Consider the following 24,337-nt stretch of genomic DNA (forward strand, 5'->3'; position numbering starts at 1 on the left):
CGCGCGTCCTGAAGGCCGCCTTGGAGAACGCTTAACCGGAGATCAGAGGCTGAATGCCCTTGACTGCTGAAGTGTTCCCCGACTCGAAGGGAACATTCCTGCCTGGTGATTGTCACGCGATGTCCGTTCATTCGTTGTCGCAGCGTCTGCATGGTCTCGCCAATGTACCACGCTTCGGGACATCCTTTCCTGCAGAATATGAGGGAGCCAACATTGGACGAGTCGCACGAGTATGTACCGCGTACCTGGTGGGTGGTGTTCTCACGTGTAATGGTGGTATCCATGTCGATGATCTGGCACGTCTTGCAGAGATTGCCATGGCAGGGTTGTGTGGTGTCGTGGTCGCTGTTCTGAAGGCTGGGTAGTTGGCTGCAAACAATGGTTTGTTTGAGGTTGCGCGGTTGTTTGAAGGCAAGTAGTGGGGGTGTGGGGATGACCATGGCAAGATGTTCATCTTCATCGATGACGTGTTGAAGGCTGCAAAGAAGATGTCGTAGTTTCTCCGCTCCGGGGAAGTACTGTACGACGAAGGGTACTCTGTCGGTTGTGTCCCGTTTTTGTCTTCTGAACAGGCGCCGGAGTGTGGCGACTAGGGGATTTTCACAGGAACTTCATTGCAGGGTTAATGTAAGCCTGCGTGTGACACTAATAAAGATTACAATTTGCATCTTACCCTCCCACAATCATAGAATTTACAGTACAGAAGGAGGCCATTCGGCCCGTCGAGTCTGCACCGGCTCTTGGAAAGAGCACCCTACCCAAGGTCAACACCCCCACCCTATCCCCATAACCCAGTAACCCCACCCAACACTAAGGGCAATTTTGGACCCTAAGAGCAATTTATCATGGCCAATCCACCTAACCTGCACATCTTTGGACTGTGGGAGGAAATTGGAGCACCCGGAGGAAACCCACGCACACACGGGGAGGATGTGCAGACTCCGCACAGACGGTGACCCAAGCTGGAATCGAACCTGGGACCTTGAAGCTGTGAAGCAATTGTGCTATCCACAAGGCTACCGTGCTGCCCCAATGATTTTCTGGTTGAAAATTCCATATTTAACATTCCCTTTAATTCTATATAATTTGATCAAACCTGACAGAAATTTGAGCTTGGAAGTTCCCACTGTCGCAATTGCTTTCATTGGGGGATTTGTGCAACCAAAGGTTGGGACATTGTGAATCTATCTGACCTTTACTTTGTGCCAATGTCTTGACTTGGTTGTCTGCCAGTAGTATGCATTCTTGCACAGATTAAAGCCCTTTAAATTTCTATCAGCAGTGATTCATGAACAAGTTATCCCTGACCTAACCCACTGGACAAGTGGCAGGACTCGGAGATTTAATCATTTGTTCAGATCGTGAATATCTGAAAGAGACCCCATGTGAGTGTAATTAGTGGCACAGTGTACACCATTTAAACGATGCATGCTTCAAGCTGGGCAGCCAACTATAACTAGCAAATGACTTAAACCATTTTCACTTACATAGGAGTCAATTGCAAAGGCAACAATTATAGGATATTAAACTTGCTGACTATTTTGGGAAAAGCAACAATTACTTATTTTTTGGTTTTTTTCTGAAGCAAATGCTGGAAGTCTGAAACAAAAAGCAGAAATCACAGAATCATAGAATTCCTACAGTGCAAAAGAAGGTCATTGGGTCCATCGAGTCCGCACCGACCCTCAGAATGAGCACCCTACCTAGGCCCAATCCCCGCCCTATCCTCGTAACTGCACCTAACCTTTGGAGACTAAGGGGCAATTTAGCATGGCCAATCCATCTAATCTGCACATCTTTGGACTGTGGGAGGAAACCAGAGCACCCGGAGGAAACCCATGCAAACACGGGGAGAAAGTGCAAACTCCACACAGTCAACCGAGGTCAGAGTTGAAGCTGTGTCCCTAGCGCTATGAGGCAGCAGTTCTAACCATTCTGTTTTTCCTGCAAGTCACAAGTACTAATCCTTTCGTGACCCCACTCATCACCACCTGCCACTCTGAAAAGATCCACTTATTCCTACTCTCTGTCTGTTAGCCAATTCTCAACGCATGCCAATATATTACACCCAATCCCATGTGCTTTAATTTTACCTCCTATGTGGTTTGATAAAAAGTTCTCTGAAAATCCTAATACAAAGTATCCACTGGTCTATCCTTATCTATTCTACTAATTACATCCTCAAAGAACTCCAGTAGGTTTATTGAACATGATTTGCCTTGCATAAATCCATGTTGCATTTGTCTAATCCTGTGGATACTTTCTAAGTGTCCTCTTATTACGTCCTTTATAATAGACTAGAATTTTCCCCACTATTGATGTTGGATAAACGGTCTGTAATTCCCTGTTTTCGTCCTCCCTCCTTTTTTAAAAAGCAGGGTTACATCTATTACCATCCAATCTGCCGAAACTGTTCCAAAATCTACAGAATTTGAAAGATGACAACGAACACAACCACTATTTCCATGGCCAACTCCTTTAGTACCCTGGGGTGTAGATTATCTGACCCTGGACAGCATGGTAGCCCAGTGGATCGCACTGTGGCTTCACAGCGCCAAGGTCCCAGGTTCGATTCCTGACTTCGGTCACTGTCTGTGCGGGGTCTGCACGGTCTCCCTGTGTCTGCGTGGGTTTCCTCCGGGTGCTCCGATTTCCTCCCACAAATTCCGAAAGACGTGCTTGTTAAGTGAATTGGACATTCTGAATTCTCCCACTGTGTACCCGAACAGGTGCCGGAATGTGGCGACCAGGGGCTTTTCACAGTAACTTCATTGATGTGTTAATGTAAGCCTACTTGTGACAATAATAAAGATTATTTATTTATTTACCAGCTTTCAGTTCCTTTGATTTCTCCAGCACAATTTCTTCACAATATTAATTTCTTTCAATTCCTGCTTCTCAATCATATTTACTATTTATTCTGGATATGCTTATTATCTTACTGATGTATTTGCAGCAATCTTGTGGACTGAATGGAATTGTAACAATTTTAGGGGACATTAGTACGTAGCACCTACACTTTTTACATCTATTGAATGGATACTAAAATCCTATAAATTGGGTTGTCTTGTTTCCCATCCATTCATGCTGCAAGCACCCACAATACTATTTAGGTTCACACTTCCACTTAGCATTCCCACCTGCGTTGTTTGAATGCCAATTTAGTATATGTGTGCACGAATGCTGCACTTACATGAAGATTTAAATGACATTTTGAACAGTTTACTTAATGCAAATAAGATCCAATTACATCAGGCCACAATCTGACTGCCTGGACTCATGTGGCGCTTGTGCTTGCTTTGTGCAGAATTACCCTTCAATTGGAAAATTCAGTTTCTCACCTTCGGAAGTTTAAAGTAGGTAATTCTGTTAGTTTTATTTCTGTGCATGACTAACCTATAATTTAATTAACCAGGGTCTTGATGGGCAGACTGGTCCTAAAGGCTCAGATGGCAGCCGTGGTTCAACAGGCAATTCTGGCCCACCAGGTCCTCCAGGTTCAAGTGGATCACCTGGTCAACTGGTAAGCAAATATTCCTGACTGAATAATCAATTCCAAAGTATTTATAATGCCCATCATTATGTATGATCTTGAGTGCTTTGATTTCTATGAAAATGGACTTTGTGACATCAATTCAATGTTTTTGAATTATTATAGGGCCTTCCTGGAACTAAAGGTGTGAAAGGTGAACGTGGATCACCAGGTCCTGCTGTGAGTTTTGCTAATATTACTGAACATTTACTCATATGTGTTATTCATATTTATGATCAAGCGACTTTAGTTCACTTCATGCACAGATATTGCACTTTCTTGACAAAATAATGATCAGTCATCCATTTAGAGAATGTGGAATTTTCCCCAAATTGCACCGAGTACTGGATCAGGTGCGAAAATGTGTGAAACCCACTGGTTTCGCACATGTCTTTTCTCACCTGATTTCACAGCAATCTCTGCAATTTCAAAGTCTGGCAAGGATCACACAAGCTAATGCATGGCCTAAACACGGCAGTAATGCAAGGATATGAGATTGGGGCACCGTTTAAAAATTGGCCCCGATTTCAAAGTAACATTTAAGAACTCTCCCCCCAACAGAGATAGGGACCCCCTGGGCAGAGAAGGGAACATCCCCACAGGCAGAAGAGCAACCACCCCCAACAATGCACAGATCGGTGCAACACCCCAAACCACTTAAGCATTAGGGTGACCAACACCCACCCCCCTGCAATGGCATCGGAGCACTCTTCCACCGCACAGTCTTGGCGCCCCCCCCCCATGCCCATGCATGCACAATACCCCCCACCAACAACCATCGGATTTCTCTCAACTCATATAAGGGGAACCCTGCTCCTTGGGGCCCCGCAGAATGCCCACCCCTTGTGATGCCAACCTAGTGGTGTCAAACTGGCAGTTCCAGGGTACTGCCCAGCAATGCCCCTCACTGCCCGGCACTATACCACCTCCGTCATCACAACTGATTCTCCTTTTTGAAAACCAGTGGTGATTCACACCGGCATGTCATCTCACCAACTGGGTTGGAGGATTAAGTGTGGGCAGACGTTATAGCGTCAGTCCTGGTAAGTATATATAAATACATTAAAAATTATGGAAATCAGGTTCAAGCCTTTTTTGGATGTGAACCTAATCAGGTCACCGGTGGATTGGAGGAGGATGTCAAACTAAGGTCACGCTGGCACACATTCCATTCTGGCCCTCTCATGAGATTATACAGCCATAACTGGATTAGCACCCGTCCGTCCCGTCCGTCGTTACTTAATCCCTGAGAGTACAGTGTCTGTTTCATAACTTTACTCCTCAGCATTGTTTATACAAAATGTTTTTATCTGAAGTCCAACTGAGGATTTTATTCAACTTCCTTTAAAATCTCGTTATTTTTAATAATGTGCCCCGCAAAAACACACGCTAGAAAGAACTAGGCTGGATCGTTCATAAGATTTGTGTTCTCCCCCAAAGAGCTGTTGAAGCTGGATCAAATTAAAAGATGAAAATTGAAACTGATGAATTTTGTTGTCCAACTGTTTTATGATATTCAGAACTAAGATGGACAAACGGAGTCAAGAAACAAATCTACCATGACCTAATTGAATGTGTGGGACGAGCTTGAGGGGCTAAATGGCCTACTCCTGTGCCGGGATTCTCCCCCAACCGGCATGCGGGCCGTACCGGTGCCAAAGAGCGGCGTGAAACACTCTGGCATCGGGCCGCCCGGAAGTTGCGGAATCCTCCGTGCTTCCGGGGGCTAGGCTGGCGCTGGAGTGGTTGGCGCCGTACCAACCGGTGCCGAAGGGCCTCCGCTGGCCGGCGTGAGTTGGCGCATGCGTGGGAGTGCCAGCGTATTCTGGCTCATGCGCAGATCCGCTGGCGTGATCCCTGCACATGTGCAGGGGGTTTCTTCTCCGCGACAGCTATGGCGGAGCTTTACAGAGGCCAGCGCAGAGGGAAAGAGTGCCCCCATGGCACAGGCCCGCCCGCAGATTGATGGGCCCCGATCGCAGGCGACCGTGCCCCCCCCCTCCCCCGGGGCCGGATCCTTCCCCCCTCCCCCCCGAGGACTCCGCAGGCCGGCCTCAGAGCCAGGTCCCGCCGGTATGGACCTTGTCTAATCCATGCCGGCAGCACTGGCCGGATACCGGCGGCCGCTCGGCCCATCGGGGCCCGGAGAATCGCTGGGGGGGGCCACTGCCAACGGCCCCCGACCGGCGCAGCGCGATCCCCACCCCCGGCCAAAAACCGGCGGCGGAGCACGAGGCGGGAGTCACGCCGCCCCCCCAGCGATTCTCCGACCCGGCGGAGGTTCGGAGAATCCCGCCCCGGATGGAATTCTCCAATCTGGGACTAAGTCCTCTAGCAGAGCCAGGGACGGGTGTGTTTCTCGTTGTGAAGGCCAACAGGAAACCTCATATCCCTTGTTCCCAGCGTAATTAATTCTGCATCCGGAGGTTTCGCGCTATTTCCATGGCGGGGCAGGCCTAATGGCGCACATCCCACCATCATACCTGGGTGCCAGGTTGAAAAGGCACCTTTATTAAGAACAATAACTAAAATTAAATATACAGAAAATACAACTGGTTAACGATTCTCTAATTCCTAATCCCTCCTCTTTAACTTGCCCCTCTCTCTACACATACACAAGATAGACAAACACAGAGGGGAAAGTGAGCTGTAAAGAAAAACAAAAAGGATAAAAATCTCTTTTCAGGTGGATGCCTTCCAGTACACCTTTCTTCAATGGGATGTTTTTGCTTTCAGTCTGTAATGGTGTTCACTGTAGATTCATCAAGGTCTCAAAAACCTTTTCTGCAGGTTCAAAAAACAGCAGGTGGGCAACACGTCTGGAGAGAGAGAGAGAGACAGCAGCTCACAGCTTCTTCTCTCTTCACCCAGTGTCCGACTGCCTCTTCCTGCGTTCTCCGATAACATCCCACATGGGTAAGATCCTGTTGCCGGGAAGAATAGAGCCTTTGGGCAATTCATTGGCCACCAGGCAGCCAATCAAACCAAATTCCTCTGATCTCTCACGTACCAGAAAGTCTAAATGAACCATTGGGCTCATTTAAATATGTCAGCACCCGATTCTCCCGAGGCCTGGGAACAAATGCCAGTGCCTGGGAGACCTCGCCATGGTGCCATTTAGCACTCCAACACACAAACGTGGGCCCATTTCCATGCTCCCCCCCCCCCCCCCCCCCCCCCCAGCTGCACGGGATGGGAGTTCACGCCTACATGCCAGCGGGAGGATGTAAATGATTGCAAATGGGCCTTAATGACCCATTTGCATTCACTTAGCGGGCCCGGCACCTTATTATCCCACTTTCCGTGATTCTCCGGTCCTCTGAGCCTGACATGGTGGAGCATGTGGTGGGCCAAGGGGGTAACTCCTTAAGGGAGTTGCCCCCAAAGTCCATCCGTGGGCCACTCCCCCCCCCCCCCCCCCCCCCATGCACAACCTTCCCACTCCTCCTTTACCATAAATCCCTTAAAATGGCAGATCTCCCAAGCAACCCCCTAAATAGCGGACCCCACCAAGTGATCCCCTAAATAGAGAGATCTCCTGGAAGCTTCTAACGCTACAGACACCCCCTAACTTGAGTGACCTCCCACAGAGACCCCCTAACCAGAGGGAGCCCCTAACTAGAGTGACTCCCCACAGGGACGACCTAAACTGAGGGGCATCCACCCCCCACCCCCCCTGACACACACACACACAGACCCCTGACAAACAAAACCCTGTCGGGAAACTAGAGAGCAGTCCAGATCGGGGCAATGACAGAAATTACAGTTGTAACGCATACCTGGAAGCATTAAATGTTAATTCCTGTAAAGAGAATAGCGGTGACATGTGTTTAAACCCCATACATCCTGTATCTGCAACCCATTCATTAATTTCTAGTAGTGGGCTGTGATTGACAGCTTCCACAAAACAGCTGGAGCCTTGATTCATTCATCCCCCTTCATGAGAGAGTGACTGTTAAGTGCTGAAACCCCAATGTTTACAACCATCAAACACATCAAAGTGAGGGAAGTGCATTGCAAACTCATGCTTGAGTGATTGGAATGCATTTAGTGATTGAAATGCACTTATCTTTGTTTGATGTGGTTGATGTTTGTAAACAGTGGGGTTTCAGCACTTAGAGTCACTCACCAGGTTGACACTTAATCTTTAAGTATGCCTGGTGTTGCTCCTTGCATGCCCTCCTGCATTCTTCATTGATTCAGTGTTGATCCTCCGGTTTGGTGGTAATGGTAAAGTTGGGACGTGCCAGGCTATGAGGTAACAGATTATGGTTTAGTACACTTCAGCTGCTGCAGATGTCTCGCAGCACCTCATGGATGCCCAGCCTTGAGTTGCTCAATCTGTTTAAAGACTATCCCGTTTAGTAATTTAATAATTTTTAAAATAATCTTTATTGTCACAAGTAGCCTTACATTAACACTGCAATGAAGTTACTGTGAAAAGCCCCTAGTCGCCACATTCCAGCACCTGTTCGGGTGAATTCAGAATGTCCAATTCACCCAACAGCATGGCCGGGATTCTCCGAGCCCACGCCGGGCCGGAGAATCGGTGGTGACGCGGGAAATTGCCGCCATGCAGCTCCGATGCCGCAATGCGATTCTCTGGTAACTGGAGAATCGGCAGCAAAGCAATCGCGCCTGCGCGGTCGACGAGGTGCCAGTCGGGAGCCCCCGCAGTGATTCTCCGCGGTCGATTGGCCGAATTGCCGCCGAGTTCCACCGAGTCCCGCCGGCGTGGTTCGAACTTGGTAACATCCGGCGGGAGCTCGGACCCGCGGCCGCGGTGGCCGTCCTGGCGGGGAGGCGAGGGTATCACACTCCGGGGCGGGCCTCTACGGCGTCCAGACCGGCAGTCGGGGGCTATCGATTGGCGGGCGCCCGCGATCTGGAGGGGGCCTACCTCCTTCCGCGCAGGCTCGCTGTAGGGCTCCGCCATGTTGCGCGTACCCACGCCGGCAGTGCAGGGCCGCCTTTTGATGCCGGGGCAGTGCGCAGCACTCCGGCACCGTGTTGGCCCCTGAGGACCGCTGAATCACTGGGCCAGGAGGCCCGTTGACGCTGGCATGCACCACTCCGGTGTTTACGCCAGCATCACGCTTGGCCGAGATTTCGGAGAATCCCGGTCCACGTCGTTCAACATGTTTGCAATAAGTAAACTGTACTTTAGGTGATCAGATGTTAGAAATCTCAAGGGCAGCAAGGTGGCGCAGTGGGTTAGCCCTGCTGCCTCACGGCACCGAGGTCCCAGGTTCGATCCTGGCTCTGGGTCACTGTCCGTGTGGAGTTTGCACATTCTCCCCGTGTTTGCGTGGGTTTCGCCCCCACAACCCAAAGATGCGCAGGGTAGGTGGATTGGCCATGCTAAATTACCCTTCAATTGGAAAAAAAAAGAATTGGGCACTCTAAATTTAAAAAAGAAAATTGAGAAATGTCTAATTGAGATTAATTTCTTTTTCAGGGTATTTCTGGTTTTCCTGGTGCTCCTGGTCCAATTGGTGCAATTGGACCTGCAGTAAGTAGTGTTTCTGGTCACATCTATATCACTGTTAAGGAATTCTCTTGTTACATTGATCTCGTTTTTATCTTTAGACATTTCATATTTCTCTTACCATAAATCTCATCATTTTTACCTTTAAGGATATGCTATTGAGTGCCATTATTTGGTCTAAAACTCTGAACATATTTCTAAATAGGTTTTAAAATATTGAAACTTTAAGATGGCATGGTGGCGCAGTGGTTAACACTCATGCCTCCCGAAGCTGAGGACCCGGTGACGAATGTGATATAAAATAGTTACTTTAGAGATACTAGTTAATGTAATGTAGAAATAAGCCACTTTGATTTTTGCAGTTAGGGACAAAGGAATTTGGGACCGCATGGAAAAAGCAGGAAGAGGTGTGTCTATAAGAGTGAGGATGCATTGATAGGGGCCAGAGAAAGGGATTGGAAGTGAGCCAATCAGAATGGATTAAACAGGTCAGGAGGGACCTAGGCTGACCTATGTCCGTCGAGTATGTGAAACTTGATACCATTTGAACTGATTTTGCAGAGATTCCTTTGTCTGTTAGTTCAGTCGTTTTCTGGAGTGTAAGAGGCAGGACGTCCTGTTACATTCTGTAAGATGATAAAGCTTGCAAGCTAAATAAATAACTTCTGTTTACGTGCGAATCCGTCTCAACTTTTATTGAGGCCAGACTGACAGAGAAAGAAAATAGGAGATCAACACCGGGTTCACTCCCGGCCCCCGGATCTCTGTCAAGAACAACAAAGAACAATACAGCACAGGAACAGGCCCTTTGGCCTTCCAAGCCTGTACACAATTTGAAAGGTCCACCTCGGGGTATTGAACCCCGGTCTCCCGTGTGACAAGTGGGTATACTAACCACAATACTAATGAGGAACTATGTCCATGTGGAGTTTGCACATTCTCCCCATGTCTGCATGGTGTCATCCCCACGCCCCAAAAAGATGTGCAGGGTAGGTGGATTGGCCATGCTAAATTGCCCCTTAATTGGAAAAGAAAGAATTGGATAATCTAAATTTATTAAAACGTTAATGCAAAATACCACATGAGGAATTGAATAACATCATTTCTTTTAAAATGAAAAAAGTGATAGTTCCCTGTGACCTTCAAGTAACTTTTATCCCCAGTATGTCAGGCATTATATGCTTTGATTATTATTACTTGTATCATTGGTCAATGAGTGGACAATCTCTGTTTAATAAGCACTTGCCTCCAAAAGAAGTTCCTTGGTTTAGTTTATAAATGTTGCTGATTACACAGTCTGAGCATAAATAATTATGAAGTGACAAGAAAATCTTTAACTATTCATTATCAGATTAAATGGGCAACATATTCCAAGCAGATTTCTGAATTATTAATTTATGGAATAATAATGTATCAAACCCTTTTGAATGATGTAATGTGCAAATCTTGTCTTTCAGTCCTGCGACCTTTATTTCAGTATTTGCCATTCACTTTAGAAAAGAGCTGATAGTTCATGTCACATAAGGAGTACTGAAGCAAGCTATATTTACAATCATTCAAATACAGCAATGAGATAATAAAATATCAAAGATAAATCTCTCCCATGCCCAAAGTAGAACACTGAAAATGGAACTGGATTACAGAATTTAATAATATCAAGAAGATTTCAGTAATCATTCCTGGTTGATTTATTGGGTTGATGTCAGTTCTTCCTAAATATTGAATATTTTATATTATACAGATGTACATGAAATCCTACCTAGGCACACTCAAATCAAAGGAATGCAGACTATTATACTGCTGTTTCAGCTGAATACCATGATCTTTTTTTCTCTCCCTTTCTTTACTGGAAACATTCATGTGACTTTCTATTTCTCTGTGCCAAGGGACTTTGCCCCTAATCTATACCACAACACATCACTCCTCTTGTTGTTCTTCTGTTCTGCCACCTTCCAAGGCTTGAACTATTTTCAATGAGCCTATGGCCTTACTCGGCATTCTTCAATTGATTCATCATTGGCACCTTACTGTCTGATGAGTCTTCCCCATCTTTTATGTTCCCTGATTTGGGGACTCTGGACTAACTTCACTTATCTTCTTCCTATTCCAATCACTCCACCATCCCTGGGTGTTACCAATGGATCATGAATTAACATCCTGCTTTGTATTTCTCTCCAGAAAGTGCATTTATTTACAAGAAAGTTTCTTGCCTTATTCATAAAGATTGTATCCTGTGTTTGCCTGAAACTTCACTAGCAGTGGTACTTTGTTCCTCACTGAATCTCTCCAGATCACAATACTTTCCATTGCCTTTTATGGCCTTTATCACTGTGTGGGTATGATACCATCAGCAAAATTCTCCTACCCGCCCCGCCACATTTCTGCCCCGACCGGCCGGCGGGAGTCTCCATAACACCGGCCGGTCAATGGGGTTTCCCATTGTGGGGCAGCCCCATGCCGTCGGGAAACCCCCGGGCGCCGGCAAAACTGAGACTCCCGCCGGCAGAGAATGACGCCCCATATTCCTCTTGTAGTTTCTGTAGCTTTGAGTGCCTTCGCCTTTAAAACTTTGGCTATCTGCCAAAATCCCAAGCCCTGAGACATTCTCATTTCTTCCTTTTCTCATCCTCTACACTCAGTAACTTCTCAATTTTAATAATTGTGCCCTCCATCTCTTCCCTCTGAATTCACCATCCAATAGAAGCTAGGCCAAAATTTCTCCCACCGCAATTCTCACACTCTCCTCCTTTTGACAATATTTCATCATTTGCACTACATTGCGCATTACTAATAACAATCTCAGAGCACTATTTCTGTTCCATTGCATAGGCGGGGAGCGAGCCATCCGGCTCCGTTATTCACATGAATCTTTTCTGATATTTGACAGAGATGGTCACAAAAAATACTTGCCTTATTCTCTGCACTACATGTAATGACATTCTTTGTGATACTTAATGGATAATGTGAAAAGGCAGCATAAGTATATGTCCAGGGACACCTATTCATTTGCACTCTCCCCTGTGAGCTGGGATTGGGCTTTGCCCGGATGAATTTTTATTCACCCAATGCAAGCAACCTTCATGACAATCATAATTGTAATATACACCCATGCATCTTTTCTTAGAAAATACTTGTTTGTTGTCATTTGCGATTCTTTGAACAATGGTCCCAAATTTCTAAGGCTTCCTCCACGATCCTGTTGTAACCTCAGTGACAAATTAGCAGAACAGCGTTTATTTTTTCCCCCAGAGTTTCTGCAATCTCTCACTGGAGGACGACTGAGAAATTCCAGATAATGTAAATTATGTCCTTTTAGACTTTCTAATCACCATTTTTCTTAACAGGGTAGTGCTGGTCCTACTGGCTCACCAGGCCCCCTTGGTAAAGACGGCCCCCCTGGTCCAGCTGGTAAAACTGGTTCAAGTGGTGAAATTGGTATTCCTGGTCCCAAAGGCGAACCAGGTAACCCCGGCGATAAGGGTTCACCTGGTGAATCTGGTCCTCAGGTAAGTTACACAGAGCAGCATCATTTTGGAAAATTTAAGTTACGTGACTCAGATTCTATGCATAGTGAAATGAATTTGCTGTGACATTGTTAAATATCCCTAAGCAGTGTATTCTTGTAGTCTTCTGATGAAAATGCTTCATGCTACACAACACTTTAGTTTTTGCTAATATTAAGGATGATCTGAAAAATGAGCAGATTGACTTTGACAAACAGTGAGACTGACATCAGATGGAGCATCTAATTTTCTTATGATTGACGTTAATTAGATATTTATTAATAATGATTTGACGATTCCAATTCTCTTCCCGCATCTAGTGGGACTTTTGTCTGTTTCATAGCTAGATATTCCTGGAACAGATCACTAGTCTGTCGCCAAGGGCTTATAGTTTGAGGGGCACCACTCCACATGAAACGTGGCTGACCAGGAGTCTCTCCTTTGAACGCCAGCTATTGTTTGGAAGAATTTTCCAGGTTGATATTCAGCCTGTTTGACTGCATTATGATCACACTTTCCTTTGCCATCAAGTCCTGGGGCGGGACTCAAACCCAGACGTTCTGGCTCAGAGGCAGCTTTGCTACCCACTGCAACATAAAGATCTCCTTCCGTTGGAGATGAGAAGCTTAATTATATTCTAAACCCCATTGTCTTTAATAGGGTTCTTCTGGCATTCCAGGCCCTCAAGGTTTGGTAGGAACACGTGGTGTGGTAGGCTTACCTGGTGCGCTTGGGCGGCCTGGCCCTTCAGGTACAAGAGGTCCATCAGTAAGTATTCATTATCTTCCAGAATTTTCTTTTTTCATGTTAAATGTCTTGAATCCACATTTCCGTGATATTAATTATGGTTTCTGGATTCTGAAAGGGGGCTATTGCTCCAATATTAACAAAATAAGAAGCAATTTACTGCACTATTCCTCCTGGAAACAAGACAGAGAGCGCGATTCGGCGGAAAAACGTTGAAGTCCGGTTTCGGGCACATTTGGCGGGTGTGTATTGGCGGCTGGAGCAGCGGGAATAACCCCGCTATTAAATAGCACTTTGCTGTTTGTTTTGGCCTTGGGTAGTTTCTCCCCGTCGACGACATGCTGAGGCATCTGTCCTGCACTGGTGAGCTGCGCTCGTCAGCAGGACCAGTTCCTCACAGATCGGAACGCCATTTTGGAATACTATCCCAATCCCTAGTTTCGCCTCCCCTTTTCAGAACCCCCCCCCCCCAGCTTTCAGGATAACCCCTCTTCACAACTCCCCCCCCCCCCCCCTTCCTGAGGCCCCTGGAACCCTCCCCCCACTTCACTTCCCGTCTAAAGGGCAAGATATCCCTCTGTATTTTTAAACACTTTCAAACAAAAACAACAGGTATGTTCTACAATGTTACGCTTATGGGATGGGCTCTGAATGACCCCGTTCCGCCAGCAACCTCTGCTCCTTACAGACCGGGGTGTTGTTTTAAAAGGGCGCCCCGATCTTAAAAAATAAAATTAAAAGAAGAAACACCCCACACAGATGGGACCCCCCCCCCCCTCCTCTATCCCACAGGCACAAGACCCTCACGCCACTTCCCACATGCCCGACCCACAGGGACATCCCCCACGGTGGACACGGAAGCCCCACCTTCCCCCCAGGGACACAGGATCCTCTCCCTGCAGTAATCTTAACCCCCAACCTGAACCTCCCAAACCCCGCCCCCGACACTCTCTCCCGGCACTGCCTCCCATATTGCCTCCTGGCACTGAGTTCTGGGGGACAGTGCCAGGGCGCAGTGCCTGGATACTGGCCGTGTACGGCCTGGGTATGATCCTCTTTCACCGAGGGTTGTAATTGGCTGTACGCCCCCGTCAGTTCCCCATTTTTCAAAGCCTGTTGTAATCCCATCAATCTTACATCACACCACCGGAAGGAGTTCCCTACCTGAGGGCACGGTACAGTGGGCAGGCCCGCTAAGTAAATGTTAATGTATTATAATGGGAGTTCCCTTCATAACAAGACGGGAGCTCAGTTACGTCACTGGCAGGAGGCGGGGACAATCGAGTCGGGCAATCCCGCTGCCAGGAAAGCCGCTTGAGACACTCCCATGATTCTCCGCCCCACCGCTATTTCTGACCATCAAAAGCGGGGGCAGGAAATACCCCCCAGAGATATGGGGTGTCATTCTCCGACCCCCCGCCGGGTCGGAGAATGGCCGTTGGCCGCCGTGAATCCCGCCCCCGCCGAAGTCTCCGATCCCGTAAAGATCCACGGGCGGGCCTGTGCCGTGGGGGCACTCTTTCCCTTCCGCCTCCGCTACGGCCTCCACCATGGCGGAGGCGGAAGAGACTCTCCCCACTGCGCATGCGCGGGAAACTGACAGCGGCCGCTGACGCTCCCGCGCATGCGCTGGGAAACTGACAGCGGCCGCTGACGCTCCCGCGCATGCGCTGGGAAACTGACAGCGGCCGCTGACGCTCCCGCGCATGCGCCACATTTCCGCGCCAGTTGGCGGGGCAACAAACGCCATTTCCGCCAGCTGGCGGGGCGGAAATCCCTCCGGCGTCGGCCTAGCCCCTCAATGTTGGGGCTAGGCCGCCAAAGATGCGGAGCATTCCGCACCTTTGGGCCGGCGCGATGCCCGTCTGATTGGTGCCGGCTTTGGCGCCAGTCGGCGGGCATCCCGCCGTTGGGGGAGAATTTCGCCCATGGGTTGGGATTCTCCGTTGCCCGACGCCGAAATCTGGAACGGCGATCGGGCGGAGAATAGCTCCCGACGCCAAAATCACGGCAGGTGGCGGTTTGTCGCCGGGTGGTGATGCTATGCCCCCTCCAAATAGGCATCATTGCAATGCGCACCGCGCACCGTTACAACCGCGTTCGCATCTCATTATCGGGCCCACCCGAGTTCCCGATGATGTGTTGGGTGTTCTGGATCACATGCAGGTCACCAACACTTCAAATAGTGCAACACTATTTTATTGAATCATTAACTGTTTAAACTTACTTAGACTGTGGGTTAATACGATACTAGCTTTAACTAAAGACCTTTGCCTTGTCCTAACCAGTCGATGCACTCAGCACATGGTGAATGCCTGTGTTGCAGGCTGTGAGCTCTGTCCTCCTAGCTAGCTGCAACTCGAATGAACGGGAACTCTGGTGCCCCCTGTGTTTAGAGTGCGTGTGGTCTCACTGGTGATTGGCTGCGGTGTTGTGTGTGTTGATTGGTCCCACTGTGTGTCCATCAGTGTATGTCTGCACCATGATATACTGGTGTATATTATGACACCCGACAGCACGGTCCATGTGTGGTTTCAACAGTCGTGCACCTGCTGTGGTGGCTGCGGAGAGAGAGGGCATACAGACAGTGCCCAGCACCACTTTGACAAAGGGTCATCTGGACTCGAAACGTTAGCTCTTTTCTCTCAATACAGATGCTGCCAGACCTGCTGAGATTTTCCAGCATTTTCACTTTGGTTTCAAATTTCAGCATTCGCAGTAATTTGCTTTTATCCAGTGTCCAGCACCGCCATACATAACCGGCAGTCGTGCTGCTGGCCGGGAGGCTTCTGGCAGGGCTGGGGGGTGTAGTGGGGGGTGGCCAGGAGGTGGGCTGTGGGGTTTGTGTGGACGGCTACAGGCTTTTCAGGTGCGATCAGTGCGAGTGCAGAGGGTGTATAGTGTACGCACGGCTACAGCTTGTCACCCTTGCCCGTGTCCATCACGGACCCAGTGCCTGCCCCACCATTTTTCATGTGTCTGTGGGCGTTCCATGCGGCGCCGGTAGTGGAATCGGTACGGGTGTGGAGCCAATTTTCCCGACGTGAAACTTCACGGATCCCCCGTTGGCGTCAGCACTTAGATGCAGGAACAGAGAATCCAGCCCATGATGTTCGTTTTGTCAAATAGCTGCCTTCTGAGCTGCAATTTGTGATGGGTCTGTTATGCTACGCTTTATCTGACAGTCACCCATTTTAGGGGTGGCTGAGGACTTGCATTTCTGATTTCAAGGTTCTTCAAGAAGGTGCAATAAATTGTAAGGATGTTTGCTCAAATTAATGCAATCATGTCTCATTCAGGGTGAGGTTGGCAAACAGGGCCCCCCTGGTGGCCCAGGTGAACGAGGTCCTTCTGGTCAAGCTGGATCATCTGGCGTAACTGGACCAGCTGGTCAACCAGGCAGAGATGTAAGTAGTTTTATTTATTTTACTTTACTCTAAAATGGAATAACTGATACCATACATTGTGCTACATTCTCAATTCAGTTAGTGTTTTATCATTTTCAGCACAGAATCTGTTGTTTCTAAATAGTGATTTCATGTTCACAAACAAATTATTGACTGGGAGTCTGCTGTTTAGTCTCTTTGGGCGGGACTTTACCTGCCCCCACGGCGTGTTTCACAGCAGCAGAGGCGGCCTGCCATTGTCTGGCGATGGGATCTTCTGGTCCTGCTTTTGTTAATGGGGTCTCCCGCTGTATGGAGCCCCAGCCAACAGGAAACTCGCGGCGAGGTTTCGCCGTCAGTGGACCCAGAAGATCCCGCTCGTGGGAACAGCCGGAAAATTGTTCGTAAAGACGTTCTACATCCTCTGTATTGATGACAGTGTTACCTCAAAAGAATGTTATGCTTCATTATGGTGAAGGTGTTTCCTGTTACCTTTTAGGGTAATCCAGGCTCAGATGGTCCTCCTGGCCGAAGTGGCGGTCCTGGTTCTAAGGTGAGAACAAAGAAAATTAAAATGGTATACAATTGCAAATGTAATGAATAATTAACAAAGAATATGAAATTAAGTGTTACGTGGCTTTTCTTATCAATGGTGACTGCCAATGATTTGTTTTGGCAGGGTCATCGTGGTGAACCTGGCCCAGTGGGCCACCAAGGTTCCTCTGGACTTCCTGGACCTCCAGGTCAGCCTGGTTCATCTGGCAAACAAGGTGACAGAGGTTCATCAGTAAGTTTGAAAATTAATATCTGTCACAGCTATTCTCCACAATTTATTAATATGTAAAAAGCTATTCATTATTGGAAAATGTATTTGGTTCAACCAGACCCTTGTCAAAGCCATTGAAGGTATTCTGATTTATTTGAGAATAGCATAGCTTTATCTGAGCATAGACTTAGGGTGAGATTTACCAGCTCCCTCCCTGTGTCGCGATGGTGTTTTCTGATGGCGTAGGGGCCTCGTCATTGGACGCCAGTGGGATCGTCCAGTCCCGCTAACCTCTATGGCGTTTTGCATGGCTCACTCATGCCACCGCTGGGGAACCCGGCATGCAGATTCACCTTCTACAGGGCCGGAAGGTCTCATAAGCAGGAACAGCCAGGAAGTCCCGCTCTGTGACTTAATTCCTCTTGTCTTGTGCGAGACAATGTACAGCAAGTCACCGCCACTAGCCTCGGCCCATCTCAATTCCTTTTCCAGTCTCGGTGGTGTCTAGTTCTTGAAGGTCCTCTTTAAATATACTAAGGAGGACCGAGCGTTGCTTTGCTTGGTTAATATTTTTTGAGATAAGAAAACAGCCATCAAAATAACTAAACTGTAAAATGTGTTCATCTGTTTCATAACAGGAAACTATTTATGACTTACATGGAGAAGTCCAATTTATCCAGTTTCTTAAATTGAATTAGACAAAATATACTTCTTAAACTTCTACCTTTATTTATAATAATTTTGTATCAGGCATATTGAACTTGACTGCTTTTAAACTTTTTTCCTTCCTGCTCTCAATACTTTTCAGGGACCAACAGGTTCACAGGGTCCGCCAGGCCCACCTGGGGCTGCAGGACGTATGGTAAGTTGATAATGGTCTGTGCTAGGAAATCATATCCAAATGGTTTAAGTTGTTACTAATGTGTCATATGTGGAAATTAATGTATGTATTACTATTACAATCTTCATGATAAAATGTATTTTTCAGGGCCCACAAGGCCCACGTGCCAATAAAGGTGAAGATGGACAGCCTGGTAGAAATGGTATCAAGGGTCATCGCGGATTCCCTGGTGCACAAGGTCTGTCAGGACCTCCTGTAAGTATTTTATGTTAATCCTAGATGTCATTGAAATACAAGAGAAAGCACCATGCTTTCAAACTCTTCAAATGTGGACATATTTGCAAACTTATGTCCAGCAGCATATCCACTGAGAACATAGAACATAGAACATTACAGCGCAGTACAGGTCCTTCAGCCCTCGATGTTGCGCCAACCTGTGAAACCACTCTAAAGCTCATCTACACTATTCCCTTATCGTCCATATGTCTATCCAATGACCATTTGAATACCTTTAGTGTTGGCGAGTCCACTACAGTTGCAGGCAGGGCATTCCACACCTTTACTACTCCCTGAGTAAAGAACCTACCTCTGACATCTGTCTTATATCTATCTCCCCTCAATTTAAAGCTATGTCCCCTCATGCTAGACATTACCATCCGAGGAAAAAGGCTCTCACTGTCCACCCTATCCAATCCTCTGATCATCTTGTATGCCTCAATTAAGTCACCTCTTAGCCTTCTTCTCTCTAATGAAAACAGCCTCAAGTCCCTCAGCCTTTCCTCATAAGATCTTCCCTCCATACCAGGCAACATTCTGGTAAATCTCCTCTGCACCCTTTCCAATGCTTCCACATCCCTCCTATAATGTGGCGACCAGAATTGCACGCAATACTCCAAATGCGGCCGCACCAGAGTTTTGTACAGCAACATGACCTCATGGCTCCGAAACTCAATCCCTCTACCAATAAAAGCTAAGTAAGAAGTCTTACAACACCAGGTTAAAGTCCAACAGGTTTGTTTCGATTTCACTAGCTTTCGGAGCGCTGCTCCTTCCTCAGGTGAATGAAGAGGTATGTTCCAGGAACACATATATAGACAAATTCAAAGATGCCAAACAATGCTTGGAATGCGACCATTAGCAGGTGATTAAATCTTTACAGATCCAGAGATGGGGTGACCCCAGGTTAAAGAGGTGTGAATTACATCAAGCCAGGACAGTTGGTAGGATTTCGCAGGCCAGATGGTGGGGGATGAATGTAATGCGACATGAATCCCAGGTCCCGGTTGAGGCCGCACTCATGTGTGCGGAACTTGGCTATAAGTTTCTGCTTGGCGATTCTGCGTTGTCGCGCGTCCTGAAGGCCGCCTTGGAGAACGCTTACCCGGAGATCAGAGGCTGAATGCCCTTGACTGCTGAAGTGTTCCCCGACTGGAAGGGAACATTCCTGCCTGGTGATTGTTACGCGATGTCCGTTCATTCGTTGTCACAGCGTCTGCATGGTCTCGCCAATGTACCACGCTTCGGGACATCCTTTCCTGCAGCGTATGAGGTAGACAACGTTGGCCGAGTCGCACGAGTATGTACCGCGTACCCGGTGGGTGGTGTTCTCACGTGTAATAGTGGTATCCATGTCGATGATCTGGCACGTCTTGCAGAGATTGCCATGGCAGGGTTGTGTGGTGTTGTGGTCACTGTTCTGAAGACTGGGTAGTTTGCTGCAAACAATGGTTCGTTTGAGGTTGCGCGGTTGTTTGAAGGCAAGTAGTTGGGGTGTGGGGATGACCTTGGCAAGATGTTCATCGTCATCAATGACGTGTTGAAGGCTGTGAAGAAGGTGTCGTAGTTTCTCCGCTCCGGGGAAGTACTGGACGACGAAGGGTATTCTGTCGGTTGTGTCCCATGTTTGTCTTCTGAGGAGGTCGGTGCGGTTTTTCGCTGTGGCGCGTTGGAACTGTCGATCGATGAGTCGAGTGCCATATCCCGTTCGTACGAGGGCATCTTTCAACGTCTGTCGATGTCTGTTACGCTCCTCCTCGTCTGAGCAGATCCTGTGTATACGGAGCGCTTGGGCATAGGGGATGGCTTCTTTAATGTGTTTAGGGTGGAAGCTAACACAAAGCTAACACACCGTACGCCTTCTTAACAACCCTCTCGACCTGGGTGGCAACTTTCAGGGATCTATGTACATGGACACCGAGATCTCTCTGCTCATCCACACTGCCAAGAATCTTACCATTAGCCCAGTACTCTGTCTTCCTGTTATTCCTTCCAAAATGAATCACCTCACACTTTTCTGCATTAAACTCCATTTGCAACCTCTCAGCCCAGCACTGCAGCTTATCTATGTCCCTCTGTAACTTGTAACATCCTTCCGTACTGTCCACAACTCCACCGACTTTAGTGTCATCTGCAAATTTACTCATCCATCCTTCTACGCCCTCCTCCAGGTTATTTATAAAAATGACAAACAGCAGTGGCCCCAAAACAGATCCTTGTGGTACACCACTAGTAACTGGACTCCAGTCTGAACACTTCCCATCAACCACCACCCTTTGTCTTCTTCCAGCTAGCCAATTTCTGATCCAAACTGCTAAATCACCCTGAATCCTATGCCTCCGTATTTTCTGCAATGGAGAACCGTGGAGAACCTTATCAAACGCTTTACTGAAATCCATATACACCACATCAACTGCTTTACCCTCATCCACCTGTTTGGTCACCTTCTCAAAGAACTCAATAAGGTTTGTGAGGCACGACCTACCCTTCACGAAACCGTGTTGACTATGTCTAATCAAATTATTCCTTTCCAGATGATTATACACCCTATCTCTTATAAACCTTTCCAAGATTTTGCCCACAACTATAGACACTGGTCTATAGTTACCGGGGTTGTCTCTACTCCCCTTCTTGAACAAGGGGACAACATTTGCTATCCTCCAGTCTTCTGGCACTATTCCTGTTGACAAAGATGACTTAAAGATCAAAGCCAAAGGCTCAGCAATCTCCTCCCTAGCTTCCCAGAGAATCCTAGGATAAATCCCATCCGGCCCAGGGGACTTATCTATTTTCACCCTTTCTAGAATTGTTAACACCTCCTCCTTATGAACCTCAAGCCCTTCTAGTCTAGTAGCCTGAATCTCAGTATTTTCCTCGACAACATTGTCTTTTTCCCGTGTGACGTTTGTTGTCAGAAGTTTAAAATCTCAGACATATTCAAATCTTGTAGCCTTTTTGGGGTGATTTTTTATGGTTCCTGGGGTGGCCTTACCTCTGAGGAGAAAAAAAAACTGCAAGGAAAAATAGGTTTCAAACTTCTTTTGAAATATTGAAGAGCTCAATGGCTCGAAATTGTTTGCTGTGTGCAAACTTAATATTATGCTTGCGCAGGCTGTGTTTATTGCATAACTGAAACACTTTGCGAAACATATGGCATGATGTTACTGGAAAGTTTTTTCAGCCAGAGGATCTGGAAAACCTATGGTTGTGACTGTGGGAGAGATGGTGACAGTGTGATTTTAAAGGCTGTCTGTTGGGGAGACCTAATTGAACATGGGAACTTGCTTAAGGAAATTGAATGTGAATCCACAATTTAAGTTACAATAATCTTATTGCTGTTGAGTTGTCAGCCACTGTTGCCTCAAATTTGGAAGCATTCCTTTTGGCTTAATTCACAGATCTCCTGGGAAGGAAGAGCATAATGAGAGTGCCTTCTCTGAATGATCTTGTACTCATATTGAATGCTGGTTTTGTGTAAAACACCCACAATTTGATGGCCACACATATATACCTCCTGTGCATTGAACATGTGGTAAGAAGAATTCTGTGCTACAATCCTGTCCACAGTTGAGCGAGGTTGTGATGCAGAATAACAGAAAATTTAGGGGGAGATGGTGGTGTGCCAGTAATGTGACTGAATTAGTAACCCAGAGGCCCAGGCTAATGGTCCAAGGACATGGGTTCAAATTCTACCATGACAAGTGCTGGAAGTTAAATTCAGTTAATGGGTACGATCGAACATCCATGCAGTGCCTGAAAGGTAGCTCGCTGCGGCACAATGTGGCCAATAGAAGCCGGGAGACCCCGCTCCCAGGATCTACCCAGCTCGCAATGCCTCGCGAGATCTAATGCGATCTCGAAAGACATTGCGATGTAAATCCTGACCATTTTGGGCGGGATCACATTTTGGCGAATCTGCATATTAGAGCGAGACAACTAGTTGCACTCTAATATGCTGTTTCCCAAAGCACCCGAAGGGTTGGGATCTATCCTCTTCGCCTGGGAGACCTCGGGTGAGCGCAGTTCAGTACTGGTCTCCATAAACGGGGACCACACAGACTGGCACCTGTGGGGATCTCCTGGGGGATCGGAGGCCCCCACGCCCTCACCCTTTGTGAAGGGCAGTACCCTGGCACTACTGGTGCCACCTATGCACTCTGGCAGTGCCACATGTGTGCCAGCCTGGCACTGCCAAGGTGTTTAGGTGGCACTGCCAGGTTTCCAGGTTGGTACTGCCAAGGTGTCAAGATGGCATATTTCACATAGTGGTGATCGGCCAGGGGTGCCCTGCATGTGTGTTGAGGGGCATGTGGAGTGTCCCAGGGTCCCCTTCATGGTGAGGTGGGGCTTGGGGGTGGTGAGGGGGTCACATCGGGAACTCCACAGATCGATATTTTTGAATGGTATCCTGATCTTTTGCTACACTGAGAAGCTCCTCAGTGCAGAAAATGGGTCTGTGTGCAGCTTTGGCCACACATTCGCCGCTGAGGCCCCCTATCTAACCCAAGTCACATTAGATAGCCTTGTGTTTCTCGGTGCTGCGAGCGCCAGGAAACATGCGGCTAAACGTGCTTGCTATGGGACTTTGTTCCCATTTAGTTAAATCGCACCCAATAAATCTGGAAAATAAATCTAGTGTCTGTGATGGTGATGATGATAGCTATCGTCGATTGTGTAAAAACCCATTAGGGAATGAAATCTGCTGTCCTTACCTGTTCTGGCCGACATGTGACTCCAGGCTCATTGCATTGTGATTGTCTCTTGACCGCCCTCTGAAATTCTCCAGCAAGCCACTCAGTCCAAGGGCAATTAGAGATATGCAACAAATGATGATCTTGTCAAAGGTGGCCACATCCCATGAAATAATTTTTTTTTAAATTTCAGTGTGTCTCACCACACAATTCCCCTCATGGCTATCCTTGCTGGGACTGCTGCTGGCAACTCCTTCCCCTCCATGGATACAAATAATGGAGGGGTGGGGCAAGGACGAACATAGGTCCCGAGTAGATTTGCCTCTGTTTACCAACATTTCCCTGTGGGGAGGCACTGAGAAATCGAATGGAAAGCCTAGAGTTCCCCAAAACACTTGTAGCCCCTCTATGCCTTCCCTTTTCCTGCTAAACTGAGGCTCGATTTAACTTGGAGGACAAGGGCAAGGAAAAGGAGAGAAAGCATTAACAGGAGTCAAACACATGTGGGGAGGCTTTGTGTGACTGATTGGTGAATTCGGCCAGCTGGCTGCCTTCCTGGCAGTGGAGGCCAAAGCCATTTTGTTGCTTTGGACACTTTAATTCAACTGACAAGCTGCAGATGCCAAATATATATCCTGATGCAGCGCCATATATTTTGAATATCTAATATTAGAATCAATATGGCTGCTGAGGATGCCATTTGGCCCATCTTAGCTGAACTGACTCTTTGAAAGAGCTATTCAATTAGTCCTACTCACCTGCCCTGTCCCCCAAATTCCTGAAAATGTCCTCTGTTAAATATTTACCACCAGCTGCCTCCAGTGGAGTGGGATTTTCGAAGACAAGGGGCTGGATTGCCGCCCCGCCATATTTCTGTTTTACCCCACCGGCGGGATGCTCCGTTACGCCTGCTGTTCAATGGGGTTTCCCATTGTGGGGCAGTCCCATGCTGTCTGGAAACTCCCGGGCCTCTGGCAGAACAGAGCATCTCCACCAGTGGAGAATCCAGCCCCAGGAATCTGGAGAATACAGATTAGAACAGGCAAGTGGAAGTCGGAGTTTGGTGGATTCTTATGGATAACCAGGATATCCTTTTGAAGAGATAAG

General features: G+C 47.5%; 1 protein-coding gene across 1 annotated transcript in view; it reads left to right on the plus strand.

Annotated features, from left to right (window-relative positions):
- Positions 1 to 24,337, plus strand: part of LOC140406814 (uncharacterized) — a 249,663-nt gene that overhangs the window by 194,912 nt on the left and 30,414 nt on the right. Inside the window, exons 34-43 of the mRNA XM_072494717.1 lie at positions 3,416 to 3,523; positions 3,659 to 3,712; positions 8,991 to 9,044; positions 12,365 to 12,526; positions 13,184 to 13,291; positions 16,570 to 16,677; positions 17,156 to 17,209; positions 17,336 to 17,443; positions 18,231 to 18,284; positions 18,411 to 18,518. Coding sequence (XP_072350818.1) covers positions 3,416 to 3,523; positions 3,659 to 3,712; positions 8,991 to 9,044; positions 12,365 to 12,526; positions 13,184 to 13,291; positions 16,570 to 16,677; positions 17,156 to 17,209; positions 17,336 to 17,443; positions 18,231 to 18,284; positions 18,411 to 18,518 — 918 coding nt within the window. The remainder of the gene's footprint in view (positions 1 to 3,415; positions 3,524 to 3,658; positions 3,713 to 8,990; positions 9,045 to 12,364; positions 12,527 to 13,183; positions 13,292 to 16,569; positions 16,678 to 17,155; positions 17,210 to 17,335; positions 17,444 to 18,230; positions 18,285 to 18,410; positions 18,519 to 24,337) is intronic.

This window comes from Scyliorhinus torazame, chromosome 2 (genome assembly GCF_047496885.1).
Source record: "Scyliorhinus torazame isolate Kashiwa2021f chromosome 2, sScyTor2.1, whole genome shotgun sequence".
Lineage (NCBI taxonomy): Eukaryota > Metazoa > Chordata > Chondrichthyes > Carcharhiniformes > Scyliorhinidae > Scyliorhinus > Scyliorhinus torazame.